The 19,811-nt window shown below is 34.0% G+C and overlaps 1 protein-coding gene across 1 annotated transcript; it reads right to left on the reverse strand.

Annotated features, from left to right (window-relative positions):
- Nucleotides 1-17,340: 17,340 nt before the first annotated feature.
- Nucleotides 17,341-18,332, reverse strand: LOC110822758 (uncharacterized). The gene has a single exon (XM_022052952.2). The coding sequence runs from the start codon at nt 18,148-18,150 to the stop codon at nt 17,563-17,565; it is 588 nt and encodes a 195-aa protein (XP_021908644.2). The 5' UTR covers nt 18,151-18,332; the 3' UTR covers nt 17,341-17,562.
- Between the last annotated feature and the right edge of the window lie 1,479 nt (nt 18,333-19,811).

Here is a 19,811-nt window from a genome sequence, read left to right on the forward strand (position 1 = left end):
GATCCAATCTAGGCTTGCATGAATTGGATCCTTCGACTTCATGGGATTGGGTCTTGTTGTCGAATCTCGACTCTGTTTCCTTGGTCTAGGCTTCTCCCAGGCCTTGTTTCCAAATTGGGGCGAAATTTAATGATTGCCTCCCAAGTAACTAGAACACCCTCCTAGGGTCACATCACCTCCCCCCCCCCCTTTCTTTAAAAGGATTCATCCTCAAATCTATCTCATTGCTGCGTAGCGATCCTGGATACAACAAAGAAACTAAAAAGTAGTGGAAGGTGTTAGGATGGTACTGGGGTCTAGTGGAACACATGTATATATGGAATTGCGCTAATGTCTCGGTGCTAAAATTCATGTTGTCTTACTACACTCGTCTCTTCTACCATATTCACTCTCTTGGCCAAGTTAAGCGTTGGAGTTGGGATCCCCTTAGTCGATTCCCTGCAGGTTAGGAAAAATTGCAAGAAAGAAAAGTTCCTAACAAACTATAGATTCCCAAACTATACAGGTACGAGTGGAATGTGAAATGAGGTATGAATGATGTAGACAGAATGACAAAAACAAAAGTTTTCACTCGCACCTACGAGATGACTTACTCTTCCTCTCGATGGTTTTTCGACAATTTAACAAGCAGTTACTCTACTTTTGTTATGCAAGATGCAAACAATGTGTTAATTACCTTATGGGGTGCAATTGGGATATTTTTTTATTTTGATATATATGATTTTTTTTCTTTAATAATAACATGAACTACTTGAATTAAATGGATAGATATGAATTCAAGTAGGATGTAATATAAACAAATCAAAATTCAATTTGAATTATTAATGAACAAAATACTAAAGCAAATAAAGATAGATTTGGGTTTCTAGGAGCCAAAGCTTTGATATCAAATGACGCGGGAGGATATGGGGAGGATCGAATAAACTCCTAAAACCCACTCAACATATGCAATACTGAAACTATAACTACCTAGAATTAAACTCCTCCTTTTAATTGAATCCAAAATCCTAAAAAGAATGCAAAAACAAATATCAAGAAAAATAAACAAACAAAAATGATACGAACTTATTGATAAGTTGATCTCCACTCCTCGATTCAACAAGACATCTGAAGACTCCAGTTTTTCGAAGAACTTGAAGAAGCTAATTTTAGTAAAAATACTAAAAGAAAAAAGTCAAATCTCTTAAGAATACTCTTAAATTGATTATCAAAGGTTATTGTTTATATCCTATGGGCAAAGACCTATTTACAGCCTTTTTCGAACAATGTAGATGAGTATAAAATTTTGAGATAATTAATAAAATAATACCCTACATAAAATTCTATCTTAATATAGGATAAATACATAATAAAATAATTATTATATCCTAAATAAACTAATTAAACAATCTTAAGGGATAGAATTATAATAAAATATTAATTAAAATAAACTCGTATTTATCCCACATAAAATCTATATAAAACACATGTGAAAATTACAATAAAATAATAGGATAAATAACTAAGATTAAAAATATAATAAAATAATCGCTTAGGATAATCGTAAGATTAAAATATTATATAATTAATCCTTAATTTAAATAATAATAACTAAATATTGAGGTGATAATTACCATGTGAACTTTTGTAAATTTTGGGCTGAAAAATCACATGGACCATGTATAGAAAAAGTCCAAAAACTTACCACCACACACACCTCAACCGTACGAGTTAGGGAAGCCCGCACATATGCACGGCTTGGGTCGAGCCTACGCACGCGGGACCTTCAGGCCTCACGGGTCCACAACCCATGTGGGTTCCTCCTCAGCTGGGCCCGCGACTATTATTGGGCTAGGCTACTAGGTCAGCTTGATGGGCTCAGCATTTGGTCCGATTTCGTCTCCCTTGGGTGCGGGTCCGCTGGATCGGGCCTCGTGATAAGGGCTGGTCTTCGGGTCTTCCCGATGGGCCTCGATCGATCCACTTACAGAGATATGTAGCATGGGTTGCACCCTTTTCTCGAGTGCACGGCTTGTTAGGCTACGGGTTAGGCCTTGGGCTCAGGTGATAGGTCGGGTGATTTAAGTCACCCACCCATGGGTACCTCCTCTCCATGTGTTGTCCTGGACATGCCATCTTCGTTTTCTAGGATCAATCTAAAAGCCCATAACTCTTCATCGTTGATACTTCCTCGGTCGGTTGTCTCGGCAACCCATAAAGCTTCCCAGTCTTGATGGCATCGATGATCAATCTTACCTGATCTAGGCTTACACAAATTGGATCCTTTAACTTCATGGGATTGAGCCTTGTCGTCGAATCACGACTCTTTTTCCCTGGTCTAGGCTTCTCTTGGGCTTTGTTTTTAAATTGGCTCAAAATCTAATGGTTGCCTTTGGGTAACCGGAACGCCCTCCCAGGGTCACATCGCAAGAAGTTGATAAAGATTATGGCAGCTACCTCACACTAATTAGGCTACACGAGACACCTCGAGGAGGGTGAATGAGATAAGTATCTCCTCTCTCGAGTCTCAAATTTTTCAGCTAACCTATTTAGTGTACAACATGATTGTAAGAAACGCACCGCGGGTTAGAGTTTATAGAATCTGTGGACATGTAGGACATCCTATGGATATGTGTCCTACACTACAAGAGGATAATCAACAACAATTCAATGCAGTAGGAGGATTCCTAAACCAGTCGTAGAGGATATATGACCCATTCACTAATACATACAATTTGTAATGGAGAGATCACTCCAATTTCAGCTATGGTCGAGATAGCAGAATTTTCAGTAGTACCAGCCAAGACTACCTCTATAACAACAACTAGCACCTCTGAAGAAAGGTATATCTCTTGAGGAAATAGTTAAATATCTTACCTCTAACACTGAACAATTTTAACAGAAGACAAGAGCCAACATCCAGAATTTAAAGACCTAAATGAGCCAACTGGTGATATCCATGAGTAAGATGGAATCCCAAGGTAAACTACCATCCCAAACAAAAACAAATCTAAGGCCCAACATGAGTGCAATCTCACTATGGAGTGGTAAAGAACTATAGGAAAATCCTCGTCGGGTAAGGCTTGAGCAAGCACCCGAAGTTGTGGTTGATGGTAATACGTGCCAAACAAAACCATATTCTGGCTAGCCATTAGCCATTCACAGTCAGTCAACCCTTCTTAGAAAGGTTTGCCAAAACAAAGAAAGAAAATGAAGACAAATAAATTTTAGAAACTTTTCATAAGGTCGAGGTAAATATTCCCTTACTTAATATACACCAATAAAAGGAAGCTGAGCTACAATGAAAAGGTAAATATGGGGGAGAATGTCTTGATCATTATACAAAGAAAATTGCCTCCCCCCCAAGTGCAAGAATCAAGGTATATTTGTCATTTCCTGTAAAATAAGTACCTTAATCATAAAAAATATCATGTGTGATCTTGGGACATCCATAAATATAATGCCACTATCCATCTATTTTAAATTGAACACTTGGCCATTGAAGGAGACCGATGTTATCATTCAGCTAGTTATTAGGTCAATTGTTTATCCCAAAAGAGTTTTAAAAGATATATTGGTCCAAGTAGACAACCTTAATTTTTCAACTAATTTCTATGTACTAGATATGGAGGATGACAAATCCCCTAACTGCTCATATCTTTTATTAGGTAGACCCTTCCTTAGCACTGTCAAGACTAAAATAGACGTATAAGATGGTACCTTCACCATGGAATTGATGGAGAGGTTGTGAGACTTAATGTTTATGATGCCATGAAGTACCTTACTGATGAATCTTGTGTGCACAGTTTAGACATCATAGATTCCTTAAACTAAAAATATTTTGACTTGTGTCATGACAGAGTTGAACGTTGTACTCTGTAACAGTTTAAATGTTGACAGCTTAAGGGCTCTCAATGAAGATTATGTGGCTAACAGAAATTTACAGAAGGCTATGTTTAAATTGAAAGCACTTTAGCAGCAAAAAGGTAATGCCCAAAATATTGATCTTCCCGTTTCTCATACAAGACTTCCATCTTTTATTTTGCAGGCACTCAAGCCGGAGCTGAAGCCACTACCCGAATACTTGAAGTACATATTTTTTGGAGAAGGAGAAACTCTTTTGGTAATAATCTCCAAAAAATTAAGCAAGATGGAAGTTGTAAAGAAAAATGTCTTGAAGCTATTTGACGCCAGAGTTATCTACCCAGTTTCGGACTGCAAGTGGATAAATCCAATACGAGTGGTGCTGAAGAAAACAGGAATAATAATGATTGAAAATCAGGATAGTGATAGGGTATCCACCAGGGTGCAGAATGGATGGAGAGACTACATAGATTTTCAGAAGCTAAATGCTTCCACCAAGAATGACCACTTTTCCCTTCCTTCATCAACCAAATGCTAGAAAGGTTGGCTGGACAAACACATTACTGCTGCCTAGATGGCTATTCATGCTTCTATCAGATCTTGGTTGCACCTGAATATCAAGAAAAGACCACCTTTGCATGCCCCTTTGGCACATTTACTTACAGGAGAATGCCCCACGATCTTAGTAATGCCCTAACCACATTTTAAAGGTGCATGGTCAATATATTTTTCAATTTTTTAGAGTGCATAATATAAGTCTTCATGGACAATATTACGGTCTACGATGACTTCTTTGATGAATGTCGTGCTAGCCTGATAAAAGTACTAAAATGATGCCTTGAGTCTTACCTTGTCTTGAACTATGAGAAGTGTCATTTTATGGTTAATCAAGGGTTAAGCTTGAGATATGTGGTGTCTTTAAGAAGAATAGAGTTAGATAAGGCAAAGGCTAATGTGATTAAATCTCTACCTTACCTCACAAGTGTTCGGGAAGTGCGATTTTTTATTGGACATGCGTGGTTCTATACGCAGTTCAATAAAGACTTCTCCAAAATTACCCAATCTTTATGCTAACTACAACAAAAAGAAGTAGCATTTGAATTTAATGCATCTTGTAGGGGCGTGTTTGATGTACTTAAGGAGAAGTTGGTGTCGGCACCTATTATGTTGCCACCAAACTGGAAACTACATTTGAGATCATGTGTGATGCTAGCAATTAAGCTGTGGGTGCAATCCTTGGGAAAATGATAGGTAGAAACCTGTATGTGATATATTATGACTCAGGGACCCTCGATAGTTCTCAGACCAATTACTCAACTATAGAAAAGGAACTTTTGGCTATCGTGTTTGCCTTTGAGAAATTTTGTTCCTATTTGCTAGGTACTAAGGTTATTGTGTTCTTGGACCATGCAGCATTGAAGTACCTACTAAAAAAGAAAGAGCCAAAACTGAGGCTGATCTGGTGAATACTTCTATTATAAGAGTTTGATATAGAAATATGAAACAAAAAGGGCATAGAGAATCTAATTGCTGACTAACTCAGTCGTCTGCCACTGAGTGAAGAGCCTCTACCCTTAAATGATGAATTTCCATATGAACATCTATTCTTGATTCGACAATCAACACCTTGGTATGCACAAATCATAAATTACTTAATTATTAGTACACTACCAAGTGAGCTATTCAGAGTGATGAAGGGTAAAGTCAAAATAGAAGCTAGACATTATGTGTGAGATGACCCCTATTTATGGAAATACTGTACATACTAGATAATTTGTCATTGTGTTCTTGAAGTAGAAGTGCCTTCCATCCTGAACTTCTGTCATTCTCATGCTTGCTGGGAACATTTTTGTCCCAAACAAATAACTCACAAAATGTTGGAATGTGATTTATTTTAGCCCTCTCTATTTCATGACATATACACTTATTGTAAAACATATAAAAATTACCAAAAAAAAAGTAGGAAATCTAAGCTATAAAGACCAAATGCCATTGACACCCATCCTGGCTTATGAGATCTTCGACGTATGGGGGATAGATTTCGTGGGACCATTTTCATCCTCCTTCGAAAACTCATACATTCTACTTGTAGTTGATTATATCTCTAAGTGGGTAAAAGCTAAGGCTACTAAAACTAACGATGCTAAAGCTATTGTAAGATTCATCAATTAACTCATACCTTCTTTAGGTTTGGGATACCTCGCGTGATGATAAGTGATTGGGGGACACACTTTTGCAATCAAGTTGTGGAAGCCCTCTTCAAGAAGTATCACATCACTCACTGCATATCCACTACCTGCTACCCACAGACTAATGGGCTTACAAAAGTTTACAATAGGGAATTAAAGTCAGTTTTGAAAAAGATGGTTAGTCCCAATAGAAAGGATTAGAGCTTGTAGCTAGATGATGTTTTATGGGCCTACAAGATAGCTTTTAAAATTCCCATTGGGATGTCACCATATTGTTTGGTCTTTGGCAAGGCTTGTCATCTTTATGTTAAGTTGGAACACTAGTATATTGGGCATTTAAGAGCTACAACAAGAAATTAGAAGAAGCTGGGGAACATAGGAAGCTGCAGCTAAAAGAACTTAAGGAAACAAAAAATGATGTTTACGAGAACTCAAGAATCTATAAGGAAAAATGAAGTCCTTCCACGATCGGATGATCTTCAAAAAATAGTTCTCTATAAGGCCAAAGGTCTTGCTCTATGACTCCCATTTAAAGTTATTTCCTGGTAATTTACGCTCAAGGTGGCTAGGTCCATTCATTGTCACCAACACATTCCCTAATGGTGCAGTTGAGATTGAGAGCCTCGACACGCACAAAATTTTCAAAGTAAATGGGCATTGGCTTAAGCCCTTCTAGAAAGGATTCTCTGAACAATAAGTTAAAAAACTCATCCTAAGCATCCCTAAAGGAAATAACTAATAGAAATAAGAAGTGTCTAACCTAGGATAATAAACAAGGGCAATTAATGGGAGACAACCCATTTGGCTTTCGTTCTTTTCTTAAAACTTTTAGTTATTTTTGTTGTTAATGGTTTGATTCTAATTGGAATTTATTTTCCCTTATTTGCAGATCACTAATGTAAAGACTGCACATAGACCAACTGGGTTTTCAAACTATGAGAATGCATAAGCCTCACCCAAGGATTACACTGACCATTTTAGCCTTACCTTAGGTCTATGTCAAGTGTGGGGGAACCAGCATATGTTTTGCTCAAGGCTTACGTCAAGATGACATATGGGGCTGGATTTGGGAATATTAGCCTAAGCCTTGCCTAAGGTTTACGCTACAACTACATCTAGAGCTTGAAAGCTTACACGAGCCTTGCCCACGACTTGTACCAACACCATTGTAGTTTTGGAAAGAAAACCCCTATTTTAGTCAATATCCTCATAAGCCTTGCCCTAGGCTCATGACATTTGGCACCCATTTCAGTTTAATTTTTTTCCACCCTAACCCCTATTTTTGTTTTTTTTTTAATGCATGATACACATTCCTCCTCCCCATTCCCCTACTAAAACTGATGCCCATTCTCTTTTTCCCTAATCTATACTTTGCATTTTTCGCTCACAAATCCCCCTCAAAAATCACAATTTGATCCTCCCAAACCCCCAGCATAAGCTAAATGAGAATAAAGGAATCAACTAAGAAACCAGGCGGTCTTAGACCTAGACGACAACCAACTGATAAAATGACACCAGAAAGATAATTGCACCTCAAGTCGTAGAGGAGGACGTAGCCCTATCCCAAGGTATGAGTGCGCCTGCGATGACAAACCATCAACATCAAAGCGCTATAATTGCTATCTTTGAGTCTCCAACTATAGGACCCAATACTTAGAACCCCACACTGAGCCATACAAGCTCCCAATTGGATTCACCGCCACCTAAGAGAGAAAAACCTACAGTTAAAGACATGAAAGCAGAGAGAGCACAATAAAGAGCTTAAGTCAGAAAGGGCAAACATGTTCTCCTACCCACTGAATTGAAGTTGTACAACCACCTCACCTTTGACGACTTTTCAAAGAAAAAACGGTGTAGGGAAATATGTAAACTCCCCATCATGTCTGGTAAGTCCGTTAACCACCCTACTTTGGAAACCCTAAATATTATAAGTGATGTACTATCCCTAATTAATGGTATTGGTTGGGCATCTTACTTTGAGGTTGGCACTCCAGCTTATGTATTGTTAGTTCGAGAGTTTTACACCGCCTTCCAATTTCAAAAACTAGTTAATTTCACCCCCACACTCCAAATTAATTTCTTTTCACTTGATGGGTGACTGTTTTAACTTCTTGATTGTCGAGTTCAACAATGCACTATGTTTTTCTTTATTCAACAATGAACAACCCTACTATGACTTTTATGATGATTTCAATGTGGCCACTATGTATACCAAACTTTGTGACAAACTCTAGATACTTATGACCCTAGCAAATCTGAAGACCTATATTTACATGACCCATGCATGAAATATATTTGTAAGTTCTTAGCCTTTTTTTTTTTGTTTATAAGGATGCACCAAACATCTTGTCCAAAATCGAGTTGTATTTCCTATGGTGTATGATTCATAAAAGAAGAGTAAACTTAGGCTTTTAATTAGCCTCTCAACTCTCCAACATCATTTCTTATAAATAACCACTAATCCTAAGATCTATCATAACCCATATTGCCCTCCGCATTACCAATTTTGATCTATTGCTTGCCTTTAAACTACCTTGGATTTGGGCTCCTTAGATGACATGGAACTACTGCACCTCAAGGATGGCATCTTTTATTTTTCCCCTCCTGGCCCACCTATGCCCAGAAACATAAGGGCGTATAGCAAAAGAATGAGCAAATAGAACCTGTTGCCACAAGCCCTACATCAATCGGCATTCCTCCAATCATGGAAGAAGTATTATTGCATGTTCGGATGATAGATGGATGTTTGTTTTGCCTCAAGCAGTTAACCCAATAGCTAGCAGACAGAATTGAAGAACTGGCCCAAATAATAGCCCGAATGGCAAAAATGCCCTTCGCCCTAGAACCAACTGATGCTTCCAGTGTGCTTGCCTCTCAGTTACCACACTAGGGGAGTTACTCTGTCCCTTCACTTTTTTTTATTTTTTATTTTCTTTGTATCGCATTGGGAACAATGTGTAGCTTAAGTGTGGGGAAGGAACATACTGCTTTTTTAGGTTTTATTTTGATATTTTGCCATATCCTCTCGGTCAAACTCAAATTTTTCTCACAACACCCACTAATGTACACTTTTAACCTTACCTGAGGCACACACAGATACACTTTCGATAGCCTTCAACCCATCTTTTTCACTATTGTTTTAGTTATTTCTAAAACAACTCAAGTGTGATGTTTCAAGAACTAACTTACATTCATGGCAACCTTCTAAGATTTCTACCTTGTTTTTTCATCTTTTCACACCATAAATGACTATCTTTGATGATATATCTTAACATAACTTATTTAGAAATTACACTTAATTGATTTTCTCTTGTCTTGAGGTGAAAGCCTAAACTTAGAAAAGTTCCATAACTGGATTTATATGTTTAATAATCATAAGGTTCATGACTAGAATCTAATATATACATATGTATATATAAGAGAATAGAAGAGGGAGGGAGTGAAAAGAAGAAAGAGTATTGTTAATAATCTACTCCTCTAGTCAATTGACTATTAGTAACGCTAGTAGACACGCAAAACTTTGACTAGTTGAGTAACCAGGTACATTCATCACAAATGTTTGTCCTCGTGTCAAAAGATTGGTGACATTACAAGCAAGCAAAAAGGTGCTTAAATTAGTTGTATTTAAATTTTCTATTCTAGTATGAACCGATTGCATGTAAATCCTATATCTGGACATGTTTGGTGTGGATGTTGTACTAGATGCTGACTATTCTTCTCAAAATAAAAATAAATATGTTTAAAACTAGAAAAAGCTCTCTATTTTATGATCAGGTATTATTCGAAGTAGTTGCTCATTGGTATGATTCCATGAAACTCAACCTTAGAACTACTAGTTGATGACTTTTTTTTTTAATTCAAGGATTACAATGTAATAAATGAGTTGTGAGGGAATGGTCGGAGATAGTTGGATTGAGCGTGAAAGGTTGAGGGCTATTAAATGGTATTATGGAGTGCTTGAGGGCAAGCACAAGATAAGTGTGGGGAGTTTGGTAGTACGCCTAAATAACATTGTTATTATTTATTTTGAATGTGTAACTGAGCTGCTTATTACCTAATTTAGGTAATTTTGTCTGTTTTGATGCAGATCAGTGGATAAAACTCAAATTCAAGGAAACAACCCAGCAGAAGTAGGTTTTGTATAGAAGCTATCATTAGTTCTAGTGTAATCCTTGAGCAAGGCTTATACCTTAGTAAGGGCAACAGTTCTTAGTTCACGTCTAACCAAGCCTCGAGTAAGGCTTGCAATCTTGCAGCAATAGGAAGCACCAGCTCATGTGCAAATAACCCTTGGGCAAAGCTAATACCTGGCAATAGTAGCGAACATCAAATCACACACATAGAAGTCTTGGCCAAGGGTCATGCTCCAGTAGCAGAAATTATTCATAACTTGTCGCACTTTTAAATTTAAAAAAAGATCTCTTTACAGCATAGAAGTAGGGGAATCAAATCAAGAAAAAAATAATAATTTTGAAAAGTAGAAAGAAAGACAAAATTACCATGAAAACCTTATCTTCACAAATGAATGCCTTGATCCTCTCGGCCATTAAATAAATAAAAAAAAAAAAAAAAAAAAGCACGCCGCCAAGAACAGCAGCAGACTTCAATTTTTTAAATCATTCTTTCTTTTTGTAATCACAAAAACAATCTCTTGTGTAATTTAGCTCATCATGAACGACTGATAAAACACTTTTTCCAATTGAAGATTTAGTTAAAGTTTCAATTTTGGATTATGGGATCTAATTGTTTTGCATTTGTTCCTGTTTGAATTTCAATATTTGCATATATCCTTACGTATATTACTATTGTTGTCTATTAACCATTCAACAAGGCCCGTTAGGCGTGCAACATAACAGCATATTGCCATTCAAAAATCCCAAATATGTAGTTGTTCAGTTTATTTTGATGCTTAGTGGTAATTTAGTTTTGTACTAAGGGAATATGCAATCTAGTTTAAATAGGTCACACAGTTGAATCCGTTAACTAGAATCAGGTCTTTCTAGCTCGTAAAACTGTTAGTAAATTAAATTTTCGGATCGTATCCGAGGTTGTTTATTAACAATGATTAACTAATGAACGTTTCTTGGTTAATTTAGGATTAAGAAAATATTGGTTGTTAGGAGCATTTTCGACAACTAGAACTGGTTTATTGAAGTTTGAAGGAATCAATCACTCTATCAAAAATCAATCATATAACTAGATCAAAACTACTTCTTTAACTAGAATTATTTTATAACTGATTGCCACTTTAATTGCTTTTAGACAAAATCTTTTATTTTTTGTTTTAAGTTGATTTATTTATTTACTTCCTTGCATTGATCTATAACAGAATCCTCTCCCCCCCAAGATTTTATTCCTTACTCACTGACCATAAAAGAAGAGTGGTTCTCAAGTCCCTAAGGATTCGACCATATTCACCACTACTGCAAAGTTTCATTTGTTGGTAGAATAAGAAATTATTTATTAGTGGATCCGACAACCATCAGGTTTCGTCAGTGTGGGCCTAGAAGGCCATGCCGAGTTGGGTTGTGGGCTGTGGGCCCATAGTAAATAAAAAAAAAAGGAGACCAAGCAAGGATGGGCTCGAATTCGAGTCGAATCTGAACTCTACCAAAATTGACCCAACTATAGGGTCAAAGGTCAACATTGATTGTTGACTTTGACATGTTAATAGTCAATTGTTGACTTTGATCGTTGACTAGAACCGTTTTTTTAAGGGGTTATTTTTTTAATTTTCTTTTATTTTTGTCCCAATTTTTAAGGAGAAATAATTTAATTATAATTTTAAATTTAAATACTAGTGTGCTGCGTATGTGTATACATTTTTTTAAAAATAAATTAAGTTACATCATATGTCACCAAAGTGACATCTCTTGTAGAAAATTCATTTATTTTATAATATAAATAGTTGTACGAGTGTAAGTTATGTGAATATCAATGAGCTCAAATGAAGGTTAATGTTTAACAAAAATGCATTCATACTTATGGTAATAAATACATAATAATTATTCAATTTTACATGCGAATAATAAATTGGTCTAAATAAAGATTTATTGTTTGACATGCTCTTATCGTTAGTGTTTGATTATTGTGCTAAGATATCACTTAAAAATTAGTATTTTATTCAAAGATAAAGCATTTATGGAGTGTTCGGTATCTTGAGATGGTGTTTACTTTTATTCAAATTTATTATTATTGTTTCTAATTTAAAATACTTATGTGAGTTATGTTTGTTTTGTTTGTTGTTTTATTCTCTGTTCTACTAGTGTGAATTCAATTCCTATTCTTAATGGCACCAATTTAAAGGCATGATAAGAAAATGTTTTAATCATTCTTTAAGTCATAGATCTGGACCTTGTTTTACGAGGCGATAGACTCACCAAACTCATTACTAAGAGTACCTATGATGAAAAGAGGGAGATGGAAAGGTGGGAACGATCAAAGTGTATAAGTCTAATGGGTATGAAATGTGTCATTTTAGAAGCTTTTCAGGGCACTATTTTTTATAAGATTACCGCGGTTAAGGGTTTCCTTAAGGACCTAGAGAAAATATTTACTGAATGAAAAGGCTGAAACAAGTACACTCATGGCAAACCTTATCTCGATGAGATACAAAAGGAAATGAAATATCAAGGAATACATTATAGAAATGTCTCACATTACTTCAAAAATGAGTGCAGTCAAGTTAGAATTATCTGAAGTCTTGTCAGTGTACTTGGTTATGATATCTCTTCTAACATAGTTAATTCAATTCAAGGTGAGATATAACTATTAAAAGGACTTTTGGTCCCTTAATGAGTTTATCTCATACTATGTCTAAGAAGAGAAAAGGTTGAAGATGTGCTTATCTTCATAAATGACTCTCTTACAATGGCTACCTCTATCTCATTCATGAGAAATCACAGTCACAAGATGTGTTCAAAAATTATAAAATCAAAGTTGAGAATCAACTCAACAAAATGATTAAAGGTGTCAGATCTGACCGTGGTGGTGAATATTATGGTAGATATGACGGATCAGGTTACAACGTCCAAGACCATTTGCTAAATTCTTAGAGGAATGCAGTATCGTCCCATAGTACACCATGCCTAGTTCGCCTAGTATAATTAGCGTTGCTAAAAGGTGAAACAAAACGCTTAAGGATATGGTGATGAGCATAATTATTCATTCTACCTTATTAGAATCACTCTTTAGAGAAATATTAAAAACTATGATATATATACTCAATAGAATTCCAACTAAAATGACTATAAGACTCCTTATGAGGTTTGGATGAGCAAAAAGTCTAGTTTAAAGCATTTATATATTTAGATATCTAGTTGAGGCAAGGCCTTATATAGGCCAAATAAAAAGAAACTAGCCTAAAGAACTATCAGTTTCTATTTTACTGGATACTCTGAAAGATTTAGGGGAGTTAAAAATTTTATGATTCCATAATTAAATCAATTTTCGAGATAAAAAAATGTCTAATTCTTTGAAGATGTTGAGTTACGGGAAGGAAAGAGTCTGGAACCTTATCTTTGAAGAGGAATACATTGATATTTCCTCGACTACTATTGAAAATGATCAGGATCATACTCTTATACTTAACATTACTCAAAAAGCAATTCCAAATTTAGATAATGTCATGGCACCTCCCATCATGCTCAAGAAGTTATTCCAGAAAAACAAACATTACAACCTTAAGAATTAATGCCATTAAGGAGATCTACTAGAGAGATAATAAGTGTATTTCTGGATGAATACATTGTATTTCTTTAAGAACATGAAGTTGACATTGGAATTATGGAATATGATCCAATCAACTTCCATCAAGTCATGAGAAGTCTAAGTTTCAAAAGTTAATTAATGTCATAAATGAAGAAATCAAGTTCATTAAGGACAATAACGTATGGGATCTTATCTTATTGCTTGAAGATGTTAAACCCATTGATTGTAAATGAATATTTAAGACTAAGAGGGATTTGAAAGGCGATTTAGAGAGGTACAAGGCACATCTTGTTGCAAAAGACTTCACACAGAAAGAAGGCATCAATTATAAAGAGATTTTCTCTCTGTTTTCATTAAAAGACTCTTCTAGGATTATAACGGCTTTAATAAAGCATTTTGATCTCAAGTTGCGTCAACTGAATGTTAAGACCACGCTTCTCAATGGTGATGTTAATGAGATGATTTTAATGGTGCAACCAGAAACTTTTATATCAAACGAGGCAAAATAAATGGTCTACAAATTAAAGAAATCTATCTATGAACTCAAGCATGTTTCTCATCAATAATATCATAAATTTCATCAAATTATCATTTAGTTTGGTTTTGAGATAAATGTAGTAGATGATTGTGTATACCATAGGTTCAATGGGAGTAAGCACATTTTTTAGTTTTATATGTCAATGACATACTACTTGCTAGTAATGATATAGGTTTATTACACAAAACTAAGAGATTTTTAACAAAAAAATTTAAAATAAAAGATTTTAGGAATGTCTCTTTTGTTTTAGGGATTCCGATATACCGGGATTACTTTCAAGATATTCTTGAATTATCATAAAAAAGTTATATCGAAAAGATTTTTAAGAGATTTGACGTGCAGGAGTGTAAACCAAGTGACACCCCTGTGTTTAAGAAAGATAAGTTCAATATAAGTCAATACCCCAAGAATGACTTCGAAATTAAAGAAATGCTAAAGATTCCTTATGCTTCAACTATAGAGAGTCTTATGTATACTCAGGTTTGTATGCGTTCGGATATTGCGTACATTATTGGAATGTTAGGGAGTACTTGAGTAATCTAAGAATAGATCATTCAAAAGCAACCAAACTACTCATGCAGTATTTACAGAAAAGAAAAGATTACATGCTCACATATAGGAGATCATATCAGTTGAAGATCATTGGTTATTATAATTTTGATTTTGTTGGATGCCAAGATAGTAAAAGATCCACATTATGATGTCTACTTGTTTGTTGGGGGAGTTATTTCCTAAAGAAGTGCTAAACAGACACTTATAGCTTCTTCCACCATGGAAACAGAGTTTATAACGATTATGAGACATCTAATCATATAATATGGCTATAAAACCTTATCATTAGGCTACACATTGTGATGGCAAAGAAAGACCACTCAAATTATTTTGTAATAATAAGTCTGCAGTTCTGTATTAATAATAACAATAAGAGTTGGACGAAGTCAAAACATGTACACATCAAGTTCTTAGTTGTTAAAAAAATAGTTCACATTGGACAGATATTTATAGTGCACATTAAAACAAGCTCCATGGTTGCGGATCAGTTCACTAAGGAATTACCACCTAAGGTCTATCATGAGCACACTATTCATATGGGTCTTGTATCTCTTAAGGATATGTAGTTTCAGTGGGAGTTTACACTTTATTTGCTTTTCATATTTAAACATGTGTTATGGTAAATTTCATATATGATTTATGTATATTTGGTTAGTTTTTCAGTTATAAAAAATTTGGTTCATTTTATCTCTAAACTTGCTTAAAGTTTATCTGACTAAGGTTTAAGGTAGGATTAGTTGGAACTAGGCATCTTTAGATTACATTAAATGTAATTTTCATACTACAAATTCATGTTTAATCTATGTCATTCGGTTATATTGATATACGTGACCATTGATGGGTTTAGTTACGACAAATGCAATGAAACTATTTTCATCCTATGTTCATATGATTGATGAACTTAATTGTTTAGGGATGCATTATATAATTATAATAAAATTCTGAGTACTCATAAAGATGTCTAATGCATAATTATGAGGTGACATATGTAGCAAAAATGGGAGATTGTTAGGTTTTAATTTACTATGTGGGTTTATGTAAAAATTATTATGCATAAAAGCTTATCAAATTAATTAAACTCGTTTAAAGTGATATGATAAAGTTGAAGATATTTTGAAATTTAACGTATAAAATTAAATTATGGGCTTTTATGTATAAAAATCAAATATCATACTTTTAATTTTGTAATGGGTTACATTATGAATAATAAAAGTTAATAGACAGTTAGCCTATAAATATAGTTATGGTCCCCTAATCATGAGTAGTTAGTTCATTTTATTTTATATCTCATCGTCAGAAATAGAGAGTGAGAAAACTTCAAGGGACTACATGTTAATTTGGAAGACTAATGACAGGACGTGTTATTCTCTTATATCATAACTAATTCAAGTACACTTCTGATTCAGACATCAATCTTGATGATTTGATGTGAGTTTCAGGGTTTGTTTTAGGATTTATTTTTGGATGTATTTCGTGAAGAATAAATCACAACATCCTTCTTCTCCAAATCTCAATGGTATAGCTTAAGAATTGGACAAATTATAGTTCTATTCAGAAGATAACAGGCTGTGTTTGATGTTTCATATTAATGCTCAATGACCGAATTAAGGAATGGATGAATTTAAAAGAAAAGGTTTGTTGAATTTTGAATATCATAAACTTTAAAAGTTCTTTCTCTTCATTTGATGAAGAGGTATTATTAAATATACCAGAAAGTAACTGTTAAACATAACAAATCTGAAAATATGCACATTTAATTCTCATTAATGAATACCTTTCCCATCGATTTTGTTTTTGTTTTTTTTTTGGGTATCCTATATGTGAAGTAGTGTTTCACATCCCCTTACTTTGCTATATTCATAAGTCTATTAAAGATGAGACCTGGAAATGATAAATAAAGTGTGATTCAGTTAAAAACAAGGAGCATTTCTCCTTAATCTATTATTCTATTTATAATTAATTAAATCCATTTTTGCCATATGAGATTAACACATTCTTCGGAGAAAAGAATCAATTCATTCTGAAAACACCCTTTTCCTTCCAAAAGTTAAAATGCATTTCATATGAATGCCTAAGCACTTAATTGTTACTAATTTTCAATGCATTTCATATGAAAACTTATCAAGTTTTTGGAAGAAACTTATCTTTCTAGAAGGTTTTCCATTGAAATTTATCACAAAAGTCTACATGGGAGAAGGAGAATCATCAAACAAGACAGAATTATGGATTCTTAAAAGTAAGCATTTAACATCACCCTAAACAGATCCTGCCATACATCTTTTGAAACAAAAACAGACCGGAGTAACCCGGTTGAATAGAATGGGTCACCATTTTTCTTTTTTTTTTTGGCCATTAGAATTATAAATACATAAAATCAGGTGTCAGAATCAATGTAAAATTATATGCTTTGGATCCTCAAAGTGGGCCCTAGTTTAAAATTTGAAATTCAAAGTGGCAGCTATTTATATATACAGCGGGGCCTACTCCGTTTGTTTCCCCAAAACCACATAACAATGTAAAAATTCTGTCATTATTTATTAAAAAAATAAATCAAGTCTTCATCAAATAATAAGTTTTTTCCTTAGCGAACACAAACTAATTAATAATTAATAATATACAACAACATAAATATTCATAAATTATAATCCCCCTTCCTCCCAACAAAATATTAGGCTATTAAAAATACCTAAAACTATTTCTACTGAAAAAAAAAAAAAAAAAAAAAATTTCTCAAAAGCAAAGAAGCACAACAGATGCAGAAACCATGAAGCTGTAAATAAGAATCAAAAACCCAAAATGCAGAGCCCAGTTCCTCTTAAACTTACCAAAATAACTCTCCGGTGGTTCCTGATAATGAATCTCAAGTTCTTCTTCCTCTTCCCCACCACCCACATACTCTCCATTGTTCATCCTCATCTTCATCTCCCTCAACTTCTCCGTCGCCAACCCTAGAGTCAGTTTATGGCACCTTCTCTGGTACTTAAACCCATTGATGCATCTCAGCGTCTGAGCCACCGAAGCGTAGAAGATTAGATGTGCGAAGGAGAGAAGCGTGATAGGGACCCAGCAGTGCCGGCACTGGAGCCTGCTCGATTGAGTCTGGGCCATTAAAACTAGACCCAGGAAGATGAAGAAGAGTTGGAAAAGCTTGTGAAGCTCCTTTTTTTGCAGGTCTATGGCTCGTTTCTTTTCTAGGGTCTTCTCGAAATGGAGCTGGATTATGGTGTTTAATGCTTCTAATGCTGTTTCTTTGGGGATCATTTGGTGGGTGTGATGGTGTTGGTGGGGATGGTGGTGATTGTTTTCGTAGTCGGCCATTGATGGGTCACAAGGGGGCTGGTGATTTTTTTGATTGGAGGGGTAGAGAAGGGTGGAAAATGGTGGTGAAGGAGATGATTATTTGTTGTTTAATTGGCCCGGATCTCTAGGAGTTTGTGTGAGGTTAATCATGGTTTAAACGGCAGCGTTTAGTGTCTCTTTTTCTGTGAGCGTCTTGTGTAGAATTATTTTTACTGTCTTTCAGGAATTTTTTTAAAATAAAATATTTATAAATATGTGAGGTAATTTTTTAAAACTATTATGGATGACATAAAAGTATAAATTTGTATTTTTTAAAATTTGAACACAAGTCTAAAAACTCTTTTCTTTGTTATTTTAAAAATGGTTAAACACGTTTATCTGAACGTTTGGATACATTAATCATTATTCCTAGAGACTTTTGAGTTTATTGAAATGATAATAAGGTAATAACTTTTAAATAAATCTTCTAAAGATAAACATAAGGCTTATCATCCTATGATAATATTATATAATTAAAAAATTTATTTTTGTAAGTAAAAAATAATTGTTGGTTTATAGTAGCTGTTGTTAATCAATTGAGTTGAACTCACTTTTCTTAAAACTTAAACTAACAGAAAAATACTTAAATTTATTACTTACACCACTATCCACATACCCATTAAACTCATAGATAAAATACAAATACAAATACACTCTACCATGGGTTGAAGTCAATTAGTAAATATGAGATAATAATCATTACCTAAATGTTAGACCTTTAATTAATTATTACTTTTCCTTTACAAATGTTTGTAAGTTGGAGTATAATTGTATCCTGATGTGTCATTATTTAAATACTATATGAAATAATTAATTGTAGTCAATTCTCTTAAAATTAACTACTCAATTAATTGAATATTTAATTAAAAGTGAATAAATAAGTACATAAAACTATACTAGTTAATCATTTAAATAAAACCCATTTAATTTTATCATAAGATATCATGTATTCACTTCTTTATAAATTTATAATGATATATCATATAGCTGCATATTGATCATATTACAATTATTTAATATTTGGTAATTAGGTATTCTCCAATCAAAAGATATCAATTTTGAACCAAGTATGTTTTTTTATTATATCTAGATATTTAATCATTTAGACAGTAAAATAAATTTAATAATAAATATTCATAAATTATATTTTGATTTATTTTTTTGTGTGAAATTAGATGGGATAAGCGAGATCAAACAACATCAAATGTGGTTGAATATGTTCGATCAAGCAGACGAGTGCCAATTAAGATAAAATGGGATTAGAGAGTTTGACTTTTTATTGATCTAATGTTAATGTAACACCCAAAAATTTGTATTTTATTTTATTTTTATTTTTTAATTTTATTAGAATTTTTGTTTAATTTTATTCTATTTTAATATTTAATTTATAAGGTTTTAATTTAATTTAATTTAATTAATAGAAATAAAAATAATAATAATAATAGGGTAAAATTATTTTTGGAATTTAATTGAAATTGATTTTGGGAAAAATGTGTGAAAATTTAGATTCTGGGGGTATTTTTGAAAAGAAAATCGAAAACTGGGGGGTCAAAACGTAATTTAGAAAAATAGTGTCACGTCAGCAGTCCGGTCAGCAGCCTCGGCCAACCAGGACACGCTACGTGGCAGGGACACTGATG

Source organism: Carica papaya, chromosome 6, assembly GCF_054855325.1.
Source record: "Carica papaya isolate Zhongbai chromosome 6, ASM5485532v1, whole genome shotgun sequence".
Lineage (NCBI taxonomy): Eukaryota > Viridiplantae > Streptophyta > Magnoliopsida > Brassicales > Caricaceae > Carica > Carica papaya.

What these genes read in the sequence shown, in the direction of transcription:
- LOC110822758 (XM_022052952.2), bottom strand. Translation starts at nt 18,150, where the DNA reads ATGGCCGACTACGAAAACAATCACCACCATCCCCACCAACACCATCAC.